This window comes from Scophthalmus maximus, chromosome 12, assembly GCF_022379125.1.
Source record: "Scophthalmus maximus strain ysfricsl-2021 chromosome 12, ASM2237912v1, whole genome shotgun sequence".
NCBI lineage: Eukaryota > Metazoa > Chordata > Actinopteri > Pleuronectiformes > Scophthalmidae > Scophthalmus > Scophthalmus maximus.
In genome coordinates, this window is record NC_061526.1 from 4,072,699 (window position 1) to 4,099,466 (window position 26,768).

Genomic DNA, 26,768 nt, shown 5'->3' on the forward strand with positions numbered 1-26,768 from the left:
CGTTCAAAATCGGGGGAATATTTCCCATTACGTATATTATATTGACATATGAGGCGAGCTGTGCTGCCGATTGTTCAGGAGTTACATAACGCGCCGACTGTCGTCTATCTGTTCGCACTTCACAATGAATGCCCGCAACAACACAAACACTTCAGCCTGATGCTCGTCTGTCACCGACGGGAGCGAGACAACAAGGAGTGTCAAGTGGCTCGGAGGACAACCGCCCACTGTGTGACATCGTTACCTCGCCACTAAAGCTCATATTGCTTTTTTCCCCCCCCAGCTCCACATTTGTTTTCTTTACGCCTATTGATTTCTATTAGCTTTTTAACAATTGGTTAATTTATCTAACCCAACCTCACTGTGCTGTTTTTGTCTTGATATTAGATTTGTTTGTCCCCGTTTCCAGTTAATTTTCTGTACAAGGAAATGTATCAGAAAAGTTGCTTTGTAATGAGTAATTATCACAGCGAGGCGCCGAGCAACACAGTATGACGCGACTCAGCACGATGCCAATGATCCTCTAAACGACTTGCGGATTTTTGAGGGGTGAAAAAAAAATTACGAAATGAACTTCTTCGAAGGGAATGTGCAGTGGAGCCTGAAGCCAAATCTGAAAAGTGATGACGACTGTGAGCAAACATATACTCACTTCTTGCCTTTTTTCGGTCCAGTTGCATCCAGTCATTAACATACACAGTAATTTAAAAGCATTTAAAAAGACGTTTGATGGAGCAATTTAGTTTGTGTATATCTTCTGCACAAATGTATCTGCGGTTTTGATGATTTTTAATTAGACAAGTCGCAAGAAATTGCTTGTGGAAGTTGATCCAAACAACACAAGAGTAACTTATTAATTCTGGAAGTGCCATGTGCACAGTTTACTGTCCTGACAGCACCCATGTGAAGTAAAGTACAGGACGTGATGAGCTGAATGGTTTACAGAAACATGAGTAGAGCCCGACTGACATGTTCAGAGCTGATAAGAGCCTTTATTTGTGTATTTATGTTTTACATTTTAGGTAAAATAAATGATTTTTTTCTTAATTCAAGTTCTATTTAGTTGGTTGTATTTGTCATTTTTATGATAAAGTTTATGATTGTATGAAAATATCAAGCCCCATTCACATTTCTTTGTCAAAGGTGTGATAGCAACATCTGAGAATCATCGATATATACATATCGGCCGATGTATCGGGTATCTCGTACTCCTTAATATCGATATCGGTCGGGCTCTGATCATGAGGAGTGGGACGCGGGCAGACGCCTTGTTTTCCGCGTTACACTGTGTCCGACTCACGCTGACGGACTGCGACATCATCTGTCTGGCCGGGCAGACGGGGCGAACCTTTCCACTCTTTGTTGTTGTTAAGTGATCGCTGCATAGCATTGGCATCACATTCTCTCTCGGCCTGGAATATCACCTGGCATCTGGTATTTTTATAGTGTAGTATTAAGACAGACTTATTAAAGTTTTTACTGGAGTACAGCGGTTCGTGGGAGTTAAACGTTGAGCGAATCGAAAAATTGTTTTTCGTGGGATTTTTTTTTTTATTGTATTTTTCCGGTTACCGTCTTTGTCCTCCCTGTCGGGCATCCCAGCACATCTGTGCAGTGCAGAGTGTGTGGCCTTTGATGAGCTCCTCAAGGCAGAATCAAATGGGAGGCTCTTCACACACACACACACACACACGCACACTGAAAGACTTGACATTTCGGAGATGAGTCACAAGGTTTTCAATGGTCCGGGCTGAAATAGAAAAAACGTTGCTCAGCAATATAATGGCAAAATCATACCGTCGGTGCATGTGACTCTTCTTATTCATCTCGTTTGGTAACTGGAAAAAGACGAGTCCCCTAACGACACACTCTATGCAAGAGATCAGACGTCACTGCATTCGCTCCTTGCATCTCTTGGAGTCGATTTTCTTCTCGACACTGAAGACTATTTAGCGGGGTTTCTATGCAGTTATGAAACTGTCAGCAGGACCATTCAGCGCTCAAAGATAAGCCATTTTTGGTGCTATTTCTGTGATTCACGGCCCCCTAAAGAAAAGACACACCAGGTACATTAAGAAGGTGCATCATTACCTATCAAGAGTTGGAAAATAATGAACAAGATAATGGACTGCAAGAGAGACATTTAATGGATATTAGATATTCTGAGACTTGCCGGAAATCAAAATGAGAACGCAGCGGAAAACTAGTCGAAGATACGATAACACAGTGTGAACCCGTCACTACCGTCGCACTATTTTGGGGCCAATGTTTTAAAACAAGCGCGACTCCTGCTTTTTATTTAAATTGCAACTGATTCAAACTACCGCTGACGTGGCATCTCGATTAAAAATGAACGACTATTCACTTACAGTAGGCATAGCGAATTCCCAATTCACGACCTTACAGTGCAGACTGTCAAATCTGTCGATCCATGAGAGATGGAGTAAATTTCTCTTATGCGATAACACTGCAACGCAGCAACAAATAAATACAAAAACAGTTGCGTAGAGAGAGACCAGCAGCTACAATTAGGGAGCTCGGTTAACTTGGCCAGTTGCTTTGATTTTTGGCTTTGTTACCCTCCGAGGGGGGAATACCCTGAACGAGGAGAAGTGTCTCACTCCGAAGAAATACAACTACAGAGAGAGCAAAAGGACGGGCCCAGTCACTATGAGGCAACGCGTACATGAAGACACCAGGCAGGACCATGAGACTAAAAGAGTCTGGCAGAAGAGATTGAGAATACCTTTATCACAACAGCCAAGTTCGGTGGCTGTATGTTCAACCTGCGTATGAAATGGAAGATCAGATGCCCGCAGGCTTCCCGATCGACGCCTGACAGCGGATTGAACCCGGGACAGAATCGATATCGTCTGGGCTGGTAAACCATCCCCGGAGAGCAGACCGTAGAGGATGTCCTGGCTCGGGCCTGACACTTGACAGATTCTAGCAATCTGTCAACGGCAATCGGCATCGTGAGCAACTGTGGACACTTCATTATTTGTCCATTTCCTGGTCAGAGGTTTCATCAGGGCTCTGCACCGAACCAACGTCCAACACGAGGGCATTTCTCAAACGGTCGCAACTCTCTCTCACCTCCGCAACTCACGAGTTTGAGAAACACAGACACTTTGAAGATACTGGAATATTTGTCATCACCCCGATGATAGAACTGCTCGTAGAAAGGGTTTATTCATCAGCAAGGGAAATATGCCAGACCACTGGGTCGATACGTGCGCCTATAATCAGCAAAAAGATGCTCCAAACTAGATAGTCAGGAAGTACAGCCAAGAAATTAAAAGCGGTGAACAAGGACTGTGTTTTAAATCAATATTTGATAAATTGTCACAAAGAAAACAAAACCAAAAATACTAGTTTTCTATAGATGACGCAGTGTTTTTTAAAAATCCTATACCGATGGAGTGTGGGACATTTATCTATACTGTAAAATCCGTACATTAAGTTCCTGCCAGAATCAGGTGAATCTCTTTGTATTTCACAATAGAGCAAAGCCTTAAAAACCACCACCAGTTTTACCAGACCAGGCAATCGAGACCAGAGAGGGAGTGCATACTAATGTATTTCATCATCGACAGAAGTGACGAGCTCTGGAATGTTTTGTGGCCACGTCAGCCGAAGACATTTGAGGGTTCCTGACGAAGAAGCGACACAGAGCAGATGGACACTCATCTTCGAGGGGAGCAAGAAAAGCTCTCGACTGAGGACCGTGTGTGACGCATCTTTGCTCAAACATGGTTCGGCACTTAAATTCTAACTCCTGTTTGTACCAGGGAGGGGTCAGAGAATTGTGGAGGGCGAAAGCGGCTGAAAGAACAATAAGAGGGTTCTGGTGGGGACGAGTGTTTGATAGAGGAGAGGTGGGTGGCTGGTGGAAATTGCTTTCTTTGGCACTGATTCGCTCACAATTGTTGTCTGGCGACTCCCGTCTTCCGTACAGACTGGTTGTATACAATTTCATCGCTAATCTGTCTGGGACTGGTCCTGATCCGAGAGTCCAAAAACTCGGGCTGTGACCCCAAGCCAAGGTAAAGTGAGGATGACAATATAGCATGCCGCAACTTTCAATCAGAGAGTGCTATGGTCCTTTTAGGGGCCAGCCTCAGCTGTAGCCGAGTGGGGATGGGACATTTCTTATTGGCGCGACACGGTCACCGGATCTGTCCCTGATTGGCTGCGACCGGGACGGTCACGAGTCACCACGGTTGGTGGCGGCAGTTGAGGCGGGAGTGGGACGAGATCCCACAGGCTAGAATTGCCTGCCTCACGCGGCGCTGTGCTGCTTGTTGTGATGCACATTGAGGGCACATGCAATTTATTAGTGATGTCAAATCATCAGAAGGCCCCCTCACGCCACTCACTGTGAATTATGCAGTGACTCATATCCCCTGGTAACACGAAACAAACTGTACAGGCATGTTCACTGTGGGAACTGTTGGGTTTCTCTGTAATATGGTCAGGTCTCTAACTTACTATGTAAAGTGCCTTGAGATAAAGTATGTTGTGATTTTATTGAATATAGTTATTCAGGTTTTTTCCTTTGGGTTGAAATTCCATTTCTAGATCAAAAATCCATCCCTACATTTTTTTTAATGGCACAGAGTACAGTTTGGCCGCCACGCTGCTTCCGAGCACTTGATCTGCCTCGCGAGGAAAACATGGCAAAATGTATGAGGATCCACTTCTCCCCAGAAAAGTCAATAACTGTTAGTGACATGGGGTGGTCAAGTGGAGAAAAAAAAAACATGGGTTTAAAAGTGAATACAGGCAGGGACGAGGGCTCACGATCCCACAGCAGTTCTTATTCACCAAAATCTATAAGGGATTTTAAATCCTCGAGGATGGTGAGTCGAGGCCAATTACAATTTGTCATGTACTGAAAAGCATTCAGAACCCTGGACTTTTCGCACACTTAATCGTGTTGTAGATCTCATTTTAGACAGAAAGTAATAAATTAAGACTTTGTTGTTGTTGTGACTTAATTTCAAATGGATAAATGTGAAGAAAAAAAAACCAAAGTGTTGCTCTCAGGAGCTTCTGCGGGAAATTTAGGAAGGATTTTGACACATTGGCCGAAGTTGTACGGAGCAGAAATGATTAGTGGACTCTGCGGGAATTTTCCCTGTTTCTCCCTTTCCCAGCGACACAAATATCAGCTGACATTTCGGGGAGTCAACAGCTATCTTCATTTCTGAGCCTGGCCTTTCCAGGGCTTGACATTTATCCTGCACTTGATTGGTTGAAGGAGAGGAAGTGCTCCAGCCTCTGATGCACTCCCCACCTATCCCCTGTTCTGCTTGTCTCATTCAATTAGGGACTCTTCCCTTAGGGCTGCCTAGAAAGTGCTCCGAGGCTTTAAAGCATCTTGCCTCGCCCAACAAATGCCACACATTTAGAATCCATGGCGCCTCTGCTCGAATGGAAGAGGCTTTGGCATGCAATCGCATGTTTGGGTGCGACGCCGTCGACACGGACTCACACGTTGCGTGCAACAGAAAAATGTCGAACATTATGCAAACAGGATTTCCCATTGAAAACTTTTCACGCTAATCACTGTGATGTTTGGTTTTAATTAAATTCAGACGAAGATGAAAAGCTTTCTGTGCAAAATGCGTCCTATGATTCATGACAAGCCTAATCAACTAATAATTAACGGAGACTCTCCCTCCAATCAGGCCTGAGGCGCGCGGGATACATTTGTCAGCAAGCGGGTTTTCATGAAAAGATGGATTAAGAAAATAATTGAACCCAGTTCTCTCTGTAACCCCCTTTTTCTTTCGATAAAGCTTGATTACGTCGTGCTATTTGAGGCGTCCTTTTATTTTTCCTATTCAATTTTATAACCTCTAATGCCCTGCCAACTGCTCGTCTTTGGCGACGCATCTGATGTTAGATGGCAAGGATGATGATGCTATTCGCAGCTGGTTTTCCATGTTCGGGTCAGTTATTGAAGGAACTGCTCGCAAATGCTGTTGTAGGTATTGATCCACACACCATGACAGTAAACATAGTCAAAAACGACTTGCTCAGACTCTACAAAAAAATGGACGTAGTCACCGGGTGTGCAAAATGAAGCCTGTGTTCTCTGGAATCACCAGCAGAGGGCGACTCCACTGTTGCCAAAAGAAGTCCGTTTCTATGGAAATGTATTAGAAAAATGACTCTACTTATCACTTGATTTACATCATCAATAAATACTTTCCTGAAGAGTTTATGGTCTCAGCAGAGTAAAATAGACAATAAAGCACGGTGCGTATTGGGGCCTGGTTACAGCCTGATTGACAGCTAGAACCGTCCAATCTGTGCAGGTGGGCGCGCAGTGGACGACAACTTGCTCAAACTCCTACATCTGGTCCCCCCCCCCCCCCCCAAATAACCAAGATGGCGCAGGTCAAAAGTCTGAACTCGAATCTTCAAAAAGGGTTACTCGCAAAACCAATGGCAGACGTCATTCATGGCTTACAAAGACAGCAATTCCAACATGTACAAATGCTAAAAGACTAATAAAGAAGAATATTGACCTAATTTATGGCCCCGACCATAAATATTGCCACTTGGAATGAATTCGTTTTCATTGGCACAGCAGTAATCAAACTCTAATTTAGCTCAAGACGACAGCTGTAGAGGAGTGACGGTGCTAATGCAGGCGCCGGCTAAGAGAGTCAGAGATCTATTAAGCGTCACTTTCCGAGTGTTTTATTATCATCAGAGTGAGCTATTGTTGCACGGGGAATTCAATTTGTCGACAGACTCCGTTGCCTTTCAGGAATGGTGATGGGGGAGCACATCTACCCACACATGCTCTCTCTGTGCGCGCCGAAGCGATCCGGGCAAGCGGCTTACTCCAAGTGAGCAGCGCATTGAGACATCAGAGGGGGATGGCGCCGATTCATTATTTCGGGTTTCATGCAGCATCAGACATTACTTACACAGATGGTGGAGACGACCCACTGATGTATGGCATCGCTGAGCCGCTCGCGGCTCAATGAACCGTTAAGTGTCGCTCAGAAGCAGTTGGTCTTGTTTGCATTACTCTCTGTTCCTACAAACGGTGAGAGAACAATGTCGGGGTACGACACCGACTGCCTCCCCTCGCCACCGAAATCTTCAATTATTTTATGGAAATGGCCTCGCTTCGCATTAAATGGAACTCTCTCTCTCTCTCTCTCTCTGCAATGAGCATAAGCCAAGTGCTTTAGAAGAGTTAGCTCTAAACAGATTCTTATAAAGTGCTGCAAAGCGTGTGCACGCCTTTCTCTGAGGTTCTTTCGGCTGGAAGTTCTAAAGTCTAAATCTCTTAAGGCCACGTCTTAATGGATAAGATGAATACAATCGTTTCTGTGATGTGTGTATATTTCAGTTTATGCCGACGTTTTAAAGTGTCTCTTTTTTGGGGTTTTGCAGCAAATTCGTCACTCCAAGACAACTTCTTCCCTGTGGACACAATGAAAGCTACCTTGAACCTCGAGAAAAAGGGTTGTGTAATAAAATGTGTAAATCACCAAAATCTGTTTTTTTTGCAGATACAGTGCCACTTCTAAACCGCTGTCGGAACTCATCGTTTGAAGTGTGCAGCGGAGTGCTTAAAGCAAGCACAGTCAGCCCATTATCATCAACAAGTGCATTAATATTCATCTGGATCTGTTATCTGCTGGCTGAGGGGAAGCGCATTCTGCCCAAACTCTTCATCTCTTGTCACCAGGATCTGCAGTGTAAAAATCGACTGCTTGTCCTATCAGTTATATGATTGTGTGATTAAAGAGCACGACAAGCAAATGTGTATCTTGGAAGTTATTTACAGCAGATGTGTGAATGGCATTAAAAATGCCTGTGGAAAACTGTTATCGTTGATCTGTTATTTTCTAGCGGGGGGGGGGGGGGGGGGGGCAATGGTATCCAATGAAGCAAGGGAAATGCATCTGACCACAAGCTTAATTGGACTCGTACCCTCTTCTTCCCATCTTTCTGCTTTGCCGCACTTGAGGATGATACTATGGGGCTTCGGAGTTCGGTAAAAATCTCATTCCATGCCCAGTGGATTGATTTGATAAAGTGTCATGATGCCGAAGCTGTCAGTGATGTTTTAAGTCCAAAAATTTCAGTGAATGAGGCTGGACTTCCAAGTCCATGTTCTTGAACAATCACAAGAATCACAAACATTACAGAATATATTTCAAACTATCACTCATTCATTGCATTGGCTCACTGACATTTCAAGATTTGAGAGGTTTCTAATGCTTCAGTCGTTTTGTGATGGGCGCGACTTTCGAAGACTCTGTCGTGAATTCATACCACATGATCGACCACCAGCTTCGCCGTAGTTTGTCGCCTATTTGTCTAGAAATGTGGCCGGAGCTGGTGACTTGTCAGGACGCCTCAAGAATGCGGATCTGGGGCTTACGTTGCAGAGTGGACGGCTTGAGGATGTTTGTTATTGTTTTGAAAAGCATGTACTATGTGAATTTTTTTTACTCTGCAGTGAATCCACACATTGCCATTGCTTTTGCTTTTCCCTTCACAAAGGCAGCTATTCACCGAGCACCTTTTATCCTCTGCTCTGCTCCCATGCTGAGCACTACTGAGGATGAGTGACGCAAACCTTTCAGAAGGTCATGACGGCAAAGCAGACGTGGCATATGTGTCTTTAAAAAAAAAAAAAGGAAACAAATCTGTCTGATCAATTATTCATTGAGTATCGCTTATAATTTCTTAGAAAAATAGAAAGGCTGCTGCTTATGATTCGCTTGTGACTAGCAGACGCCTTTCTCTGCATGCAAAAATTCGTTGACAAGCAAGTATGATGGTATAATAATGTATTGATCTTCAAAAGGAGATAATGCCTTTCAGCGCGAGGTCAGATTCTTGCTCAAGGACACTGAAGTACAGGAGATTCTCGACTATCACATATTCTCAGGGTAAGTGAGGAAGCAGTATTGTTTCTAATTAGGAACATGTGATACGCAGCAAATGACTGGATGAAAGTGTTGTCCTATGGGACGCCCGAGGGGTCCCATAACTCTGTTACTCATATATCGTGACTCACACTTCTGCAAAAAGGACAATTTGTATCTGATTAAATGAGACAAGACGTGCATCATACACTGATAATCACGGCCGGCTAAATCTCTTGAATAAACACCACGGGGGGAAACTGAATAACATTTATCAAAGTGTAACCAGTGTGAACAGATCAACTTGAAAACAATGGGAGGAAATGGAGAGCATAAAAGGCTATTAGCTCATACGCATCCAATAAAGAAGCCTATTGACATTTCATTAGCATGCTCGTCCTTTAATGAGCGCGGTTGAAATTTATCATAATAAAGCAGAGTAGCGTCAACACAGATTGTCGAGATGCACACATTATCGCTAAGTTGAGCAAACACACTGAGATATACATGCATGTTAACTGTGAGGCTGAATGTCACAGTCAAATATTGATTTATTGATTTTTTTTACTGTGATTTTCTACAGCTGTCTCTGTGGTTAAATGAAGAGGTTTGACCACACAGAGATTAACTAAATGAGGCTTAGATACGCTGCAGTCCGCACGTTTTCGTCTTGCATTTTATATTAGGTTTGTGTGCAGAAAATCAAACCGTTTGACTTCGGTATGGCCACATAAAAATAATATTTGTGACAACCTGAAAATCAATTTGCAGCGACTGCAGGGACAAGAGCGAGATAAGTGTTTGATGGCAGAATCAACGTTAACACTATTATTTATGGGCTCCGCCTATTAGTCGGGCCGTGGCATGATTAATGGTTGTTATCGCGTCAATGTCACCATTTATTTGTAGAGTACAAAGGACACTTGACAGCCAACTGAAGAGGAGATATTGATCTTGGTGGTGAAATATTGTGTAAACATCTCATTTTTATGCATTATTCATTAGATACATCATAAATAATTGGAGGCTGGCTGAAAATATGTCTTCACTTTATTGTCAAATAACTTTTACGCATAACTTTAGTTTAATCTTATATACACACACCGTCATGCAGCCGTACATGTGAGATTTGTTGACAGTTATATCAATTTTATTGTGGCTTTTATGGAAAGTCAACTGAGAAACAGGTTTATGATGAAATAACTAGGATGGTACTAACTAGACCGACATGCATCACTGAGCATTTTGGTCAAAACTGTTATGGATTTCACTATGAAAGAAAAGGAACCATTACACATTAAACTGATTTCCTTCACAAGAACAACGACTCTTTCATGGAGTCTCTTCCGGAATCACATGATGGAAAACTGGGAGCTGCTCACAACTCCCCACTATTGAGGAGAACTAATAAACGCCATGAAAAAGTCCACAGCTGTTTTGTGAAGGACTTGAATGAAGCGGCGCTCGTATTAAAAATGTGCATAAATGATGGCAGTCGCCATCTCGTCCCTGCATGTTTCAGTCGCGCGGAATAATTTACTGTCATCTCTTTGCTGGGGTTTTTGGACACTCGGTGAAGTGTGGATAAAATCCAGCCGCTCCTCTTCCCTGGGAAATCCTCCTCCATTACAGGATCTCTCCATCATGTTAGACCAAACCACAGTAACACCTGCTGCACTGCATTTACCGGGCCCTCAATTTGTCTGAGAGCTCCTCGCACTCTTCTCCGAGTCCAATCTTACTCTCATCCAGACAGCCGCAGCCTTCCTGCAATCTCTGGCATGTTTCCATCCCAGCTCGCACACAGCTCACGCTGTTGGTCGGGATCCAATTTGAAGAGCCGGTGTTTTCTGGCTAAAGCAATGCCGTTCCTCCGGGCACAACCTGGTCACAGACTCTCTCCCCACCTCAACCACAGTCATACAAACAAACCAATACTTTGATGCTGCAATGACGCAAATCTGGCACCAGGCGTTCCAGTTTTTGTTTGATTAACTACCAACAACTGACAACTTATTTTCATTTATGAATAATCTTCTGTATATTTTGTCTCTAAAATATCTATCTAAATAGAACAACTTTAATAATCAATTCATGATTTGTGATCTGTTGAACTACTAAACGTTTGAGGTGAGCACGATATAAAGCCTAAAATACTGCATGCAAATTCCAGTAGTACAGACTATGCGTGTTGGCCAAAATATAAACTTCAACACCAGATTTTTTACACAGGGTCCCTCTAAAGGACAAGGCCAAACGGTTAAATATGTTGGACCGGTTTTCCCAAACTGATGCTCCAAGTCTGGGAAATCATAACCTCATCATTAAAAGCACAGAGCAACAGTGCCGAATAATGTACCCAAGCAACGGTGCATTCATTCATATCCATCGCTTATTTGTTTTATTGGCTGCTCGGCAGGCGGCTCGTTGATCATTATGACTGGCTTCATTACTGAAAGCACCGTACTCACAGTCCGCTGTAAATTATTGATGTTTTCTATAAACTGGAATAACAATGGACAACAGGGATCAATAAGTAAAAGTCTTGGTCCCCAGAGAGATTGTGGTGGAGCAAACTGTCCTTTGCTGGAGGAAGTAAGTGAACTCAAGTGTGTGTAACTCTAACTGTATTTGATAATTTGGTCCATTCCTGATCCTGCTGCTTCATTTACTCAATAAATGTTGAATGGTTTTCAAACTTACCATTATTAAACAAAAACATAACAGACAGGACGATAAATTATTAAAACCTTAATGAGAAAATATCAATATTCTGTCCAAAAAATGCAGCAAGATAGCTTTAAGATTTAAGATAGCTTGGCCAAAGACATTCGCCCAACCTGAGCCTGACAGGCACTTTGTGTCTTCTGCCTGAACCCAACCCGAGCCAGTATAGTAGTCAACTATACTGGCTCGGGTTGGATCAATCCTGATCCCAACATCACAATATTAAAAATAGATCTCTTATAACAATAGACTCAGGGTGAAAGCACATTTTGCAGTGACAGGCCTTCAAAAGTGCTGATAAGTGCAACGTCCGCCCCAATTTTACTTGGAATTAACTGCACGCTGTGTCCGATGTCGGTTACAATCTGTTGATATTAGCTACAGTGCATCTCCGTGTTTGGGAAATGAGGAGGTGGATCTTGCAAAATATTCTGCACAACTCTACAGGTCGATAAGCGCCACAATGGAGAGAAGCCTCCGACGTCACACGCCTCCTACTTGAAATTCAGTGAGGGTGTGGTGCACTTAATGTGAATGATGACTTTGCGTGGGGTCAACAGCTAATTGAACCGGTAAATTCTCAGCAGTAAATCGCACAAGGCTGACTAAGAGGACTTTGTCAGCCTGGTGGTGGTGGCGGTGGTGGTGGGGGGCTGCCATATTTCATTAACATTTACTGCATCATGATTACGGCGGCGATGATCCTCAAATATGTTGACAGGACACTTTTGGCTTTTTATGACCTGCTTAGAACCTTTTGCATAAAACTCAGACCATAACAATGTTTTATAGATGTACAATTGTTACACCGATGGTCTTTTAAGGCTCGGAGAGTCATTACACACTTGATTTAGATAAAAAGGTATAAATCAGGTATGTACCCCCAGACCCATTTAAGCCAATTTATTTTAGATATGGTATTGCAACGTTCAATATCTTAACACGCCCACTTCATATGCCGCTAGTTCTTTAAATCAATGTTATCGGGTTTGGTCATCACTGCCCTGTTCCACCTCCTGATGAGCTCATTAGGCCGTCTGCTCTAGGAGGACTCTGAGGAGGGTCTCTGGTGTAATCGTGACCAGTTATTTCCGATATGAGTTTGCCATTCACGTATGAAAAATGCAGCGGGAGATTGTCAGAGTCAGATGGCTGATGGTCCACCTCTTGCCCTACAAAGTCCTGAGAGGTGATGCGTTTAAAAAAATCTAATTTTTGGTACTTTGTTACAAAAAACCCTCCTCAAGCCTCAGCTTCACCAGTCGAGCAACCATAGCGTCCGTCACCATCATTATCCTCACAGCAACGTGCTCTCCTCTCGACGAAAGGGAACAACTGACAAATGGTGCCATTAAAGCTAAATGACTCTGGAGAATGAGTGACCCGTGTGATTGTTCGAAAGGGCTGGTCTTTTTCAGCCCTAATCAAATCGCTCACTGGCACCGACTGTAATGCAACAAAATGAAAACGTATACGGCAGAGTTTTTGATTATCATCAACATATCAGCGGGAAGTTATCCTTGATATGATTTGCTGGCGATGACGGGTGAGCTGATACCTCGACTCTGGAGCATCTGCGGGTGAGCGGTGATCCATCGCGAACTCGACACATTGCGTAATTTTAGAGAAATGCTTGTGCTTAAAGGAGGTTCTGCCAGAGCCACTGTATTACTGGCCCCAGATGGCGGATGCATCTCGCTCCACATGAGCCGAAAAGGGGCTTTTTCATCCGTAATACCAGCACATTGCCATCGTTTCAAATCCCTCTCCTTACACCAAACGTGAAATAAAACGAATTGCTCTGAATTATAACCCGCAAATAAATGTCTAATTAGCATTGCAAGGCTCGCTACCCATGATGATCAGGCAACAAAAGGGTTCACGCTGAGCTCCCGCTTGGCCTGTGCTCCCCCTCACAGTTTCTCGTCATGCCTGACAAGTGGCTTTTGTGCTTATTTAACGATATGCTCCTCGGCAGCACTCTGCACAGACGCCTGTTCACTCAGCCAATCGCGTGTGCTACTTTCTGCATATGTGCTGCCATGCATCCAGGACACATGAAGAGACACCGAGATCTCACAAAAGTCGCCTGACGTAAAGACTTTGTGACAACTTTCACAACCGATTCTCCAGCAGCAACAGCTTCACCGTGATGGACAACCATCATAATATAATCTGGTCAACGAGACCTTGAAATGTGACGGTAACAACTAAATACAAATCGTGGAAAAAACTGACCACAGCACATGCAAATGGCAAAACTTTTATCAGAAGAAAAGGTGCTGAATTTCAAGGTAAAAGATGAAAAAGAAAAAATTGGAAAATAGAGAACAAAGAGCAAAGTCTTTATACATTAAATCCTGTTCTTTTCAAAAGCAGCCTTTCATTCTGGTGACTACGGGGATCAATGGATGTCCTATGTGCGAACGGTTCCCTGTTGGATTTGATGTGAATTTTCTAATTAAACAGTTTTTTTTTCTATTTCACCTGTTTGTTCATATTCATCTACTTGAATATATCAAACCGCACACCTTGTGTAGTCGGGCAGTTTAGGATCGAGTCACTATAGCCAACTACACATAAAACGCACGTGGATCAGTTGGATTATATGTCTTAGACAATGTCAAAGTCAAACCTCAGACAAAAAATTAAGAAATGCGCCTCCATCCATCTTCAAACTGCTTTGCTTACTCACTGCCATTTTGAATTAGTGTTTCCCATCGAAGGGTCTGTGTACCACAGAGGGCGCGAGGAAAATACAAAACAGAATTTATCTGCGCCATTATCTTCAATAATAATCTCACCACGCGGCTGCCTGACTGCACAGGACAGAGCTCCCATCAGCGTGAGTCAGGTTTAACATCTGAACACCATGTGCTGCCGTCCACAGTGTGAAAACTACAGAGTAGGTGAGAACACAAAGCGTTGACAAATGGTAAAAAATGTCGGGCATCCGTCACTCCGAGTGGGAGAACACAAACCTGAAAACAAGGAGAGACGAAGTCCAGAATAATTAAACGTGACACATGAGGTCCGGTGAAACCAACAGAAGCATGAAGACGGAGCTTAAGAGAAGATGTGACGTACAAACAAGAGGATGCTGGCAGCCACTTCCTACAGTAATGATACACACTGGACCAGTAAGAGCGGAGCAGTAATTACAGCTGAAGGCATCATCTCCCATCATCACTGAGCTCTTTAAACAAACGTGAATTGTCTTTGACGGCTGCCACCTCATCTTCACTTCCTGCGCACTCAACACATCTCAATCCCTGCGGACCACTGCCACCTGATCACCATCTCCCCCTCATCTCTCCTCTCCAGAGCAAATGCTGTGCGTCACGATGAACTCGCGATCGGGGGGGGGTTTTTGTTGGCATATCGCTAGAAGATACAATATGCTGAGAGGGGCCGCCGATCAATAATCAAGGAATGCACATCGGAATACAAGTTATCTGGTGCAATATTCATGCATTCGCTGACAACGTGAGCACACCCTGATGAGCGTAGCTTTTCTGTTGTCATCTGGCAATAATGAAATTGTGGAGTTGAACTTTGACCTGCAGGCGTGCATGCAAGCGACTGAACTGTGTGAGGAGGAAGTGCACAGAGGCAGGCATGGCCCAGGTGAGACGGTGAATCACGTCCTCAGCTCGCTCCGCAGCAGATACTCAAGCGCCGCGGAAGAATTGTGTGGACGTCAACACCAATTCTAATCATAACTCTGTGTCAACTGCCACGGGTACGGATCCATAGGGTACAACAGGGCCCACTTCAGCAAAAGCCTACAAGACAATTATCAGACAACATTCCATTTCCCAACTCCTCTCAGACTACAGCGCTTAGATCAAGACATAGTTATGTCTTAATTTTTTTTTTTTTAACGGCAGCTCAGTTCATTATGATCGATCAAAAGACTCACATTTCAAAACACACACTCGCTTGAGGGGCTGAATGCTGCCATGAGGAATATCTCCATTCACCTGCATTCATGTATAACTTATAGGCCGCACCGAGCGGAGCCGCGTTAATCTTTTCGTGCTTTGTTTCTTTCACTTCAGAGAGAAATGAAGATTCTCTGATCGTAGAAGAATGATTGCTAAAGTCTCGTGCGATTTGAAAATAAATCAGATTAGTTTTCATTAGCAAAATGCAAAACAATTGACCAAGGCCAAAAGCTTTGAATAAAAAGAAAAATGAATATAGTTTTGGGGGAAATATGAAGATGGAACTTCTGGGGAGTGAAAATTTGCTGTGACGGAGGATAAATGTATTTAAGAATAAGGAATTTGATGACATGAAATCCAACATTTCTCAAGACTTTCTCACACCACCACGTTGGAAGCTCAAGCCAACCATATGTACATTTCTGTAGCATTCTCAAGGGTCACATTTGATAAATTGTGCTTTCTCTTTAACAGCCTTGAATGAAAAACTAGATCTCTTAGAATGGCGAGAGCCGTTCACAGAGCTTGGCAAGGGCTGATGAAAGATCATCCACTGAAGAGTCACAGCCGCGTCATTCAAATGAATACTTTGCTCCAAGGTTTTATACACTCCTTTGTGACAGCAAGCGCTGCGGTGTGTGTCGTTTCTTGCCCTAAACACCACGTCCTTCATCTTTATCTTGAAATACTATTCTATGGGAACATACAATGATTGACACAATTATATATGTTCTGCCTTGTGACTCGTACTGTGCTGCTGAGTGGAGGGAGTGAACGTTGTGATTACCGGAGCCTCTTCTCCTGCATCACATAGTGTTATTGGAGTGTGGGGGGGGGGGGGGAAAGCATTTTTATGAGAAGAATATTCAACGATCAATAAAAATCACATAGCAGACACGTTTTTCTTATTGTCCAATTACATCAGCTCCACCTGAGGAGGCCCACGTCTTGGATAATGACCCGTCGGCAGGCTTCAAATTCCGCCCGTTCAAACGCATCACAGAAAAATGCCATGTGAGGCGAGACGCAGCAGACTGTTATGAAAGTCCAATCCGACTTCTATACTCGATTCACACAGCGGCTGCATGTGTCTCTCTGAGCTGATGAGCTCAGATCCCAACAAGCTCCATCACACCTTGTACCTTCCCCTCAAACCCGCCCACACTCCCCTCACTCTCTGCTGCCACATGAAGAAGGAACTTCAAAAAGGAAATCCTGCACTGGACTGTAAGGTGTTTTTTGGGGGGGCACATATTTCTGCTTCATGGTTACAGAGCTGTGTGCTCCCTTCTCCCTCGGTTCCACTCCTATTGGTGTGGAATGTTGTCATTTCGTTGCCTATGCCTTGTCTAGGGCTGGAGCACAACAACGACACATGTTTAGCTAACAATTTGGACGAGTATAAAATGCAGGCTTGACCCCGCAAACCCTCCTCACTGTTTCCCCACAGTGTCATGACGACGGTCCCGGCCGGGGGGCGTGGCAGCCGTGGGTGAGTTTCGTGAGAACGGCGCATGGGGCATCGTCGGGGATGAGAGCGCGCCATGCTGCGGCTGGACGGCACAACTCCTGCGCACTGGCGCGGCACCGGAGACTGGGGTCTCTGTTTGTATCTGGGTAGCCGGGGCTATCCTGGTAAACCCTCGATCGTCGGGATGCAGACAACCCTCCCGGATGCCGGTCCTCTCCGTGCGCGCGTGCCCACGTCGTCAGATTTGTGAATTGGCCGCGCGTTTTTTCTTTGTTTTGTTGTTTTGATGGACTCAGTCATTAAAGGGGGGGGCGAATGTGAATTCATATCAACACTCGAGCAGTCCAGGATTATTTGTATATTCGGAAACGGAAGGTTCACCTCGCCGGGATGGACTCGTTTAACGCCAGCGGGATGGACGCGTTCACGGTCGTCCACCTGAACTCCTCCTGGAGTCCGGACAGTGGGTACCCGCTGGCAGCGATCGCCGGCATCGCCGCTCTCGTGAGCTTCCTCATCCTCTTCACGGTGGTTGGGAATATCCTGGTGGTGATCGCCGTGTTGACGAGCAGGGCGCTGAAAGCCCCGCAGAACCTGTTCCTGGTGTCGCTGGCCACCGCGGACATCCTGGTCGCCACGCTGGTGATGCCCTTCTCCCTGGCGAACGAGCTCATGGGCTACTGGTATTTCGGGAAAGTTTGGTGCGGTATTTACTTGGCTTTGGATGTGCTGTTCTGCACCTCGTCCATTGTGCACCTGTGCGCAATAAGCCTGGACCGGTACTGGTCCGTTACGCAGGCTGTAGAGTACAACCTGAAGCGGACGCCCAAACGCGTCAAGTGCATCATCCTGATCGTGTGGCTCATTTCTGCCTTCATCTCATCCCCGCCGCTCATATCGATAGACGGCAACAGCGACGTCAGCTCTCTGCCCCAGTGCGAGCTGAACGATGACACTTGGTACATCCTCTCCTCCAGCATCGCGTCCTTCTTTGCCCCGTGCATAATTATGATCCTGGTCTACATCAGGATATACCAAGTGGCCAAAACCAGAACCAGAGGCATGTCGGGGAAAGATCCCAGGCCAGACGGTGTCACGCAGACTGAGAACGGACTGAGCAAAGCCACCTCGCCTTTCCACGGCGAGGGGGAGAACGGTCACTGTCAGTGCCCGCCCACGCCCAGCCAACGCACCGTCACCATGGGTCCACAGAACGAGGACGCCGACATGGAGGAGAGCACCTCCTCGGAGGGCAAAGGTCACAAGCCGCAACCCCAGGACTCTCAGAGAGCCAAGAGGGCCAGCCAAAAGAAAAGCTCCCTCTCCAAACAATCCACCCGCATCTCCAGAGTTAGCAACAAATCAATGGACCTCTTTGCCTCCAGGAGGAAACGTCGCCGGAGCTCCGGAGCCAGGAAAAAGGTCTCGCAGGCCAGGGAGAAGAGGTTCACATTCGTCCTGGCTGTGGTCATGGGGGTGTTTGTCGTGTGCTGGTTCCCCTTTTTCTTTAGCTACAGCCTGTACGGTGTGTGCAGGGACTCCTGCAAGATACCTGATCCGCTCTTTAAATTCTTCTTCTGGATTGGCTACTGTAACAGCTCCCTCAATCCCGCCATCTACACCATCTTCAACCGGGACTTCCGGCGAGCCTTTCAGAAGATCCTGTGCAAGTCATGGAAGAAGTCCTTTTAGGAACGAGAGCAGAGCTGCTGCACCGTGACAATCTCACAGGAAATATCAAGTGAATCAACGGGAAAAAAAGGAAGGAGAACCCTGTTTTGTCTGTTACCGCCACTTATTCCTCACTGTTGAGTCTCATTGTACTGTTGTAATTCAGCCATGAAAGTGCACCACTCTGATCCGCCGCCTTCAGTAGGTGTCTCTCAAAGCTTCAACATGAAGCATTTTTCCATTACAGTCTTTTTACAAGCTTCCCCAATCTGATCAGTGAGCTCCACATTTTTTTTATATGTGCCTACTGAAGTGTGCTGTAATGCTTTATATTATATCCACACCAAATAAGCTTTCCATAACATCTACAAAAGATAAACACGTGGCCAGGAGGCCCTAAGGGCTCAGATAGGCTGCTGGGCCCCCTTGACCCCCCACCCCCCCCGCCGTTTCTCCCAGCATGCTCATTGTAATGTGTATAATTTGTGCTCGAACATTAATTGGCCACAGATTTGCCGTGTGTTAACGTATTAATTTAGAAGGAATGTGGAACATACATGCAAAAAAGTGAGAAAAATTATTGTTTAAAATCGTGATTTTGACACTCATTTTTGACACAATTTTTCTCCACTCTTTTGCTAAGAGTTGTATGGAGAAAAATTAGCGCACCGATGTCTGCACTGTAAGTATGTAGCTGGAGCACAGTGGCTGGTTAGCTTAGCTTCACATGAAGACACACGGGAAAAAAAGGTAGCCCGGCCTCTGTTCAAAAGTGACAAAATCGGCCTCATGTGACCTCTAAAACGGAAATGTGAAAGAAAGCAATTCCCCGTTTTACAACGGGTGATATGCTGGTCTTAGTTGACACCAGTTGCTAGGCAATCGGTGTAAAACCACCAATCAGCGGTGTGTTCGACAGGGCAAGCGAAGGCAAGCAGAGCTCGGACTTGTTAAAACTAAAAATAGACATCAGTTAGAACAATACCAAAGTGGAAGCGTTTCCCTCTCTTTATATCTCAGCATAAAAATGTGTCCCGCGGAGGATCCGATGTTGCCTGCTTGCAACCACCTTGCAATTTAACTGCCCCCTTGTGGCCACAGTAGGCTACGGTGTCTGGAAGCTATGTTGACTCGGATAACATTCATGTGCATTGCGGATAATCCCGCCATCTTTGATGGGTGACTAAAGCTACAGCACTGTGCAAACAGCACTGGTGCATTCGAAAATCACGTCAGCAGTGTTTTATTCCTAAGCATTAAGAGGTAGCAGTCGTAGGCAAAATTAAACGGCGACTTGTATCAAACTGCTTCAAGTTGTCTCGGTCAACACGTGTGACGAAGAGGAGTTAGGATGAGGAAATCCTTCCCATGCGTATTAATTCAATTGTAATATTCACAGTTAAGCATGTAGGCATAATACCCACCGTTTAATTTGGTTATATTAATATCCTTCCCTTCCTTGTGTGAGTTTGAGAAGGAGTATGACGAGCCACCACACATCACCGCCATCATCCGGTCTTTATGATAAGCCGACAGCTACGTATTTACAGTGCAGACATAGGTGGTGTTGATCTTGTCATTTAACTCTCAGCAAGAAAGCTAATGAATATAAAATATTCCAGGAGATTATGTAATAAAGCGACACCACCATTGAGGCCCCTTGTTATGTAAGCGTTGTGCTTTAGTTTTGCATATTTGAAAAAAATTCAATAAGCACAAACCAGTTCACACAGTAAGTCTGTACCCTGCAGCAATTTCACCAAAATTTATTTTTTCCTTATCAAAGGGTTTCCTTTAAATTACTTTTAGTTGCCTGAAATGCTAAAACTACCCAGTATTTTATATATTAAAAAAAGGGGGTTATTAGAGAAAAATCTGAGAAATAATGGTAAAACCAAATGTGTTTGTGATCCTCTCTGACGACCCCTTCAGATTAATCCGAGTAGCTATTTGGATACAACTGAACCATGTTTTTTGGCCATGTCAGCTTTTACATTGTTGAGCATCCCGGCTGAAATAATAGAGTTCAGGATTAATAATTCAAGATGTACCCTGCTCTCCCCTTTTGACAAAGCATAACAGCAGACTAACTCACCAAAGAGTCCTGGCTACTGATCTAATATTGCACCTAAAAAGCCTCAAGACGCCACAGAGAAGGGCTGACGCTCCAGACTATAAGCTAATTTTTTTTTTCATGATCCGCTAAAGAGGCCATTAACTACTGAGTTATTTAAGATCACATGCATTTATTCTTCACAAATCTACCTCTTTGTTTGTTTGGTTCGTTGCCGTTTTTTGGATTTATATTTTGCAAAGTGCAGTGCACATCTTTCCTCTGCTTAAGCTGTCTGCTGTGGTGCAAAAATAAAAGATGAGTAAGTCCTGTATGTCAAATGCTGTTGTTGTGTTACAACATGGAACCCCACTGATCGTCATGCACAGGTGCAGGAAATGCTCAAGTAGTCATTGACCTTTTTTCATTTCTTGTAAAATTTTAAAAGCGGCGGAAAATTTAATCACAAGCCAACACCTGTTTTGTAATCTCTGGAATATGACACTTAAAATGCACTGACACGTGAAGAACGATCGAGTCCCGTGGCGTCCCTGTCTGTAGATGTATTAGCTTTCATCAAATGAAACTTCAACAGATGTTAATTAATTGATATGTCTGGCCTCACCGTGAGGCGCAGGATCGATGTTAAAAGTTACGTGTCCTAACGTGTGAGATAGCACAGTGAAATCAATGAAGAGGCCACGACAGGGTCATAAAAAAAAAAGAGCGCTGTGGCCCGGTTTCAGGGTGTTGCTGACCTTTTCAGCACAACATGTTCGATGTTGGTTCTGGCTGCCTTCATGATCTAATATTCCCCTGAGCCCCTGTGGGCAGGACTGAGGTGAAACTGAATTCCCCGCGCCAAACTCCTCTTGTTTTCTTTCCTCCCACTCCAATGCTGTGGCTGGGTGTGCGCTGCCAAAAGCCATTTGTAACGGGTTCCGAGTCCATCTGCTGTCGCCCAAACTGCTGCTCATCGCCACCAGAGATTTATGCCCCCAAGAAACTAAAGAGGGAAAACGGTGTCCCGGTCTGTGTCATCGGTTGAATAAAGGGAAAAGAGAGGGACGTGAAATGTGATTGATAGACGAGTCATATTCTGCATTAAATAATTAAAATGTCTTTATATTCACCCACCTGAAGGAAACTTCTTCACTATGTTTGCCGCCCCGCGTGTGTCTGCTGTTTGGCATGTAACGCGCGGTGTGTTTATCGTCGCATGCGGCCCCTGGAAATGAGGTTGATGAGAGCAGTGACACGCAACCAGAATAAATGGACTCCATTTAGTCAGACCTCTTCTTGTGTTAACGACTACTCAAAGTGATTTACACGGGGAGTCACATTCACACACATCATTCACACGCTGCCGTCATTGGGCAATCTGGGGTTCAGCGTCTAGACGGAGGACACTTTGACATGCGGACAGTAGGAGCCAGGGATCGAACCAGCGTCTAGATTTTGAACAACCCGCTCCGACTCCTGTGTCACTGAGTCAAATGGGAAGTTCTTAGAATTGTGAAATATAATAGTTGGCACAACTGTAGGTGATATTCTTCAGAGCTGATGGGATTTCTTTCAGCCTCACATTTTTGAAATGTATTTGGTGTTGGGTAGAACTGTAAGGACGCGTGATTTGAGCTAGATACACACTGTGGTGATATATGATATCATATTTAAAATCTACCTCCCAGTTTTTAGTGCTCAACAAACCAAGGCTCCTCCGAGGATTACAGGAGACGCTGTAACTGTCAAACCTCAATTCTTCCAATAAGCACCTAGCTCATATGTTTAGAGGGAACTGACAAAATAACTGAAACTTCAGTGAGACTGCCGACATTAAGACATCAGCAGATCCCGAGCATTAATATTTGACGTTAGATTAGTATTTGATAATACTGTAATAAAGTCAAGTTGGCTGAACCTGAAGCATTATGACTCCTCAATCTCCCTTTCAACGTGCGACGTATTGGCTGATCGTGCATCACCGTGTAGCTGTCGCACAGGATGATGGAGACCACCTTCCGACGCTGCTCACAAACCCCCTGGCAGCTGAGCCCACAATCCGCTGCCTGAGCAGAAAGCTGCCTGGCCGTCCCACATCACGTCAGCTCAGACGTGAGAGCGCCCGGATGACTCAGCTGGAAAAGGGCTGCACATCTGCAGCGGATTTTCTTTTCAACTGATCATTTTAAACAGAGCTTTTTCCGCCACATCCCTTAATAACCACCGGAAATACCTTGAGGGAATTTAGTCATTTGAATATCAAATCATTAATATGGAAGAGGCGGGGGTTTACGAGCTATACTGCAGCCCACCACCAGGAGGCGATCCAGATGAATTGGCTTCGCTCTTTCGGAATCTGTTACGTCATCTTTTCATAACATCTATGGATAAGATATAAAAACACCAAAACCAACAATGTGTTACTCCGTCTCTAAAGCACTTTGGCCCCTTAGCTCCAAGCCCCTGTATGATCCTACTGGAGAAATAATCTTTAAAAATTGTGACAAACATACACTTTCACGTGTAGAAAGGCAAAGAAAATGTTTGAAGCAGCTGGGAACTCTAGTGTTAAACAAATGTTAGCCGAGCAGGTGTGAATGGTTCATTTGGGGAGAATTTCCCACCGTGGAGCAAAATATGTTTGTGGCTCTTCTGAGTAACAACAACCGCAGGATTACGTATGTGGGAACAATTTCAGATAAACTACAGCCGCCATGTTCGGGGTAATGAAGGAAAATGTCATCCAGAGCAACAGTGTGGCTCACTGATGCGTTTTTTAATAGTTTTTGGAACGACAACAGAGGACTAAGACACATCGGGCTTTTCTTTCTTTTTTTCTTTTTTTTTAAACCAGACTTATTCCTTCAGGAACATTACATACAGTTTGCTATATACGTCTCTTACAGCCAAGTAGAGTAGTCTAAAGAGCTTAGTTGTCCCTGTCCACTAAAAACATCCACATGCAAGTTAGGATATAACTCTGCCTTTTCAAGTATTGAATTTTTATACCACACTTCACGTACCAAATTAAAATTACTTAATGTGGAGACTGATGCTATATTATTATCAATATTATAATTTTTTTTTCAAATCAGTATGTAAAAACTACTGAATGGATTTCCACGAAACTTGGTGGAAGGATGGAACATGGGCAAAGAACGAACCCGTTAATTTTAGCATGGATCGGGACAAAGGCGAATCAGGTCATTTATTTTTTGATAGTTTTTTTTGTTGTGGACATTTTCACCTACTTCCCAGGGAACAATGCATGGATCGTGAGGAAAGAAAATCAAGTGGCTGTTGACCCTTGGGGAAGGTACAGTATGCACTCGACTGAGGGCCATTCTGGCTGCCTTTGAAAGGTTGTACAGAAGTAATATACTCCGTCATGAAATGGATTTACTCTTCAGTTCAAATGCAGAAGCTCTCCAGTGACTCGTTGAGCTGTGAAATCATACCTGTAAACACACCAACTCACCTGACCCTGAAAAAAACAACAACAACATTTTCTATCTTTACATCCAGTCTGCACTGTTTTTATTATCTTGTAGCTGGGAACAACGAGGGGCACACATAAAAGATAAAAAAACCTTCTGTCACTTTTATTGTTCGTTTGCTCCAGTGAGCTCCTTCCAGCCTCGGGGAAGACACGAAGGCAGACAACACGGACGAGACTTACTCTTCTGCACGACACACTATTGCAAAGCCAGTTACAGCTGTTCAAATCTAATCATACGCAGTGAGTTGTTTTTCCATGGTAACGGCGTCCAACAACGTGGGGAGGCCTTTTTTTGTCAAATCTGATTGGTGATGATAATGACTTGTGCAGAGGGTGAGAGGGCGCGGGAAACAAGATGTGATTTATTATGTCACAATGTGACTGTTTTTTTTGGTTTTCCATCGTATGTGCTTTCACACGAGAGGATAACTGTGGACGCTGTAAATCCAATTTGAAATGTAAGCGTGAGAGTTGTTTTTGTGCTGTTGCACTTGAGTGATCATGAACAGATTTGGACCTTTGGTACAACAACAACAAAACATAAAAAAATAATGCATTTGCAGAATTCAACATCTGATTTACAAGCAACATGTTCTATTCTTACACACTCGCCCTTCGCCAAGAGGAAAATGATAATCCATTATATAATAAAACACATTTCACCATCTTTCAATGGCCGAAATCCTAATGAATAATGACACTAAGGTCCGTATAATTATGTTTGCAGCAGGAATAGGAGACTTTTTGTCTTTTGAAAAAATTTATTGAAGTGCATCATAAAGTTAATGACAACATTAACATCTGGCTTCAAGCAATGCACTTGTATCTGTGATTTAATTTATAAACCATTGACCAGTAACAGTTCCAGATCCACAAGCATATATACTGTAAATAGCAGCATTGGCAGGAGTCAAAATCAGCTCTATTCTCAGATATCAACAGTCGAATCAGGATTACACTTCGCACCAAGAAACATTTGAGAGCATACACAGAGGAACCCCATAGTCAGGCATGCTCTCTCCGCACTCAAACCTCTTTCTGAAGGACGCAGGCAGGGAGCAACACAAGTGCAAATGGGAAAGAAAGGAAGATGCTGTGCATGTGGCAAATGGGCTGCTCAAACTCAAACTGTGTCTGAAGTGGAAAGGTTGTTGCCCGACTTTATTCACAAAACCTGCAGCCCCAACTTCGGAAAACTGAGAGTGATATTAACCAAGAGCACTTGGAGCGAATCCAGATCCCTCCCAAAATGTAATCACCATTGCAGAGACCTATCTTTGATCAAATTCTCATGCAAATCCATCCATAACTTTATGGAGTAATGCTGCTGACAAACAAACGAACCAAACCAATCACATAACCTCCTCGGCGGAGGTAATAAAACTCAGTGGCTGGTGGAGGAAGGCCAAAGGTCAAATAATATCAAGGTCTGAAGTCAACCTCCAACAAATTCTATTAGCCAGGCCTCACAATAAAGCTTGAAAGAGATGTTCACAAGAGGCTTTCATGAGACAACTGAACGCCACGGAACACGGTAAGCTGACAAAAGAACGTGCAAAACGATTGCTGCAGAGTATATCAGAGCTGAAACACCTTCATGCATCATCAGCAGCCTTAATACGACGAGAATATCTCTCTTGTGACGACTTGTCAAGGAGTGACTAATTAACCGGGAAAAAGAACCAAAGCTACAGACGGAGAAATGTGTAGTCCCAATTTTCTTCTCATGAGCTATTCACTTTCATTTCGGAGTTGCCCGTCGATTTTAAGTGGCGCTCTGGAATTAAAAAATCTAACTCCACTGTTCACTGCGGTCGCCAGCTGTGATGTGATATCAGCAGAACTGAAGCTACATTCACAGCAGAACCTGATGAAGAGGCGCCATGTTTTTAAAGATCAGCCACTTTCAGCCGCGTTACCACAGGACTGTACTGTAGATACCACGAAGGCTATCAAGGTCATGTCTCTGGGAATTGAGGCATGAGGAATAGTGAAATAATTATTTCGGTTTTAACATGTCGGGTCAAGTCAAACATTCCTTACGGAGGTGGCGATGCAGCGGGAAAATTGGACAGGGTATTTCTTAATGTCACGGCTACCTCCCTGAATGAGTGGCCCCAGGTCCCGAGTGTCTCGCGTCGAGAGAAATGGGACGCCGCGCTTCAGTAGATTGCAGCATTCGACAATGCACTCTGCTGTGAGCTTCCAAAAGTAGCTCTTTTCAACTATCTGAACAGCGTTACAAGACTGTGGCTTTGCCGCTTTTCCATGAGAACAAAAGCTTCAGGAGACGAGCCGGCGGTGGCCTCCCCCGGAGACGCCATCGCTGCACAAAAAACAACTCTCTTTCTCTGCCGCCCACACAGGGAGTGGAGTCTCATCCTGCCCCGGCGGACTGAGTCTTACTGTGGCTGGCACAGCGTTTGCCGTTTGATCACTGGATTTGTTTCAACACATGCAGGGCCCAGCGATTTGGCTTTAGTACTTT

At 44.3% G+C, this 26,768-nt stretch overlaps 1 protein-coding gene and 1 long non-coding RNA gene across 4 annotated transcripts in view; one reads left to right on the top strand and one right to left on the bottom strand.

The window, feature by feature from the left end:
* Nucleotides 1–26,768, bottom strand: part of LOC118319041 — an 85,166-nt gene that overhangs the window by 7,769 nt on the left and 50,629 nt on the right. The window lies entirely within an intron of this gene.
* LOC118319014 (alpha-2 adrenergic receptor-like) lies at nucleotides 16,943–22,348 on the top strand. Its single transcript, XM_035649058.2, is given in 3 exon segments — nucleotides 16,943–18,228; nucleotides 18,231–18,346; nucleotides 18,348–22,348. Coding segments are annotated over 3 exon segments (1,299 nt in total). The 5' UTR covers nucleotides 16,943–17,444; the 3' UTR covers nucleotides 18,747–22,348.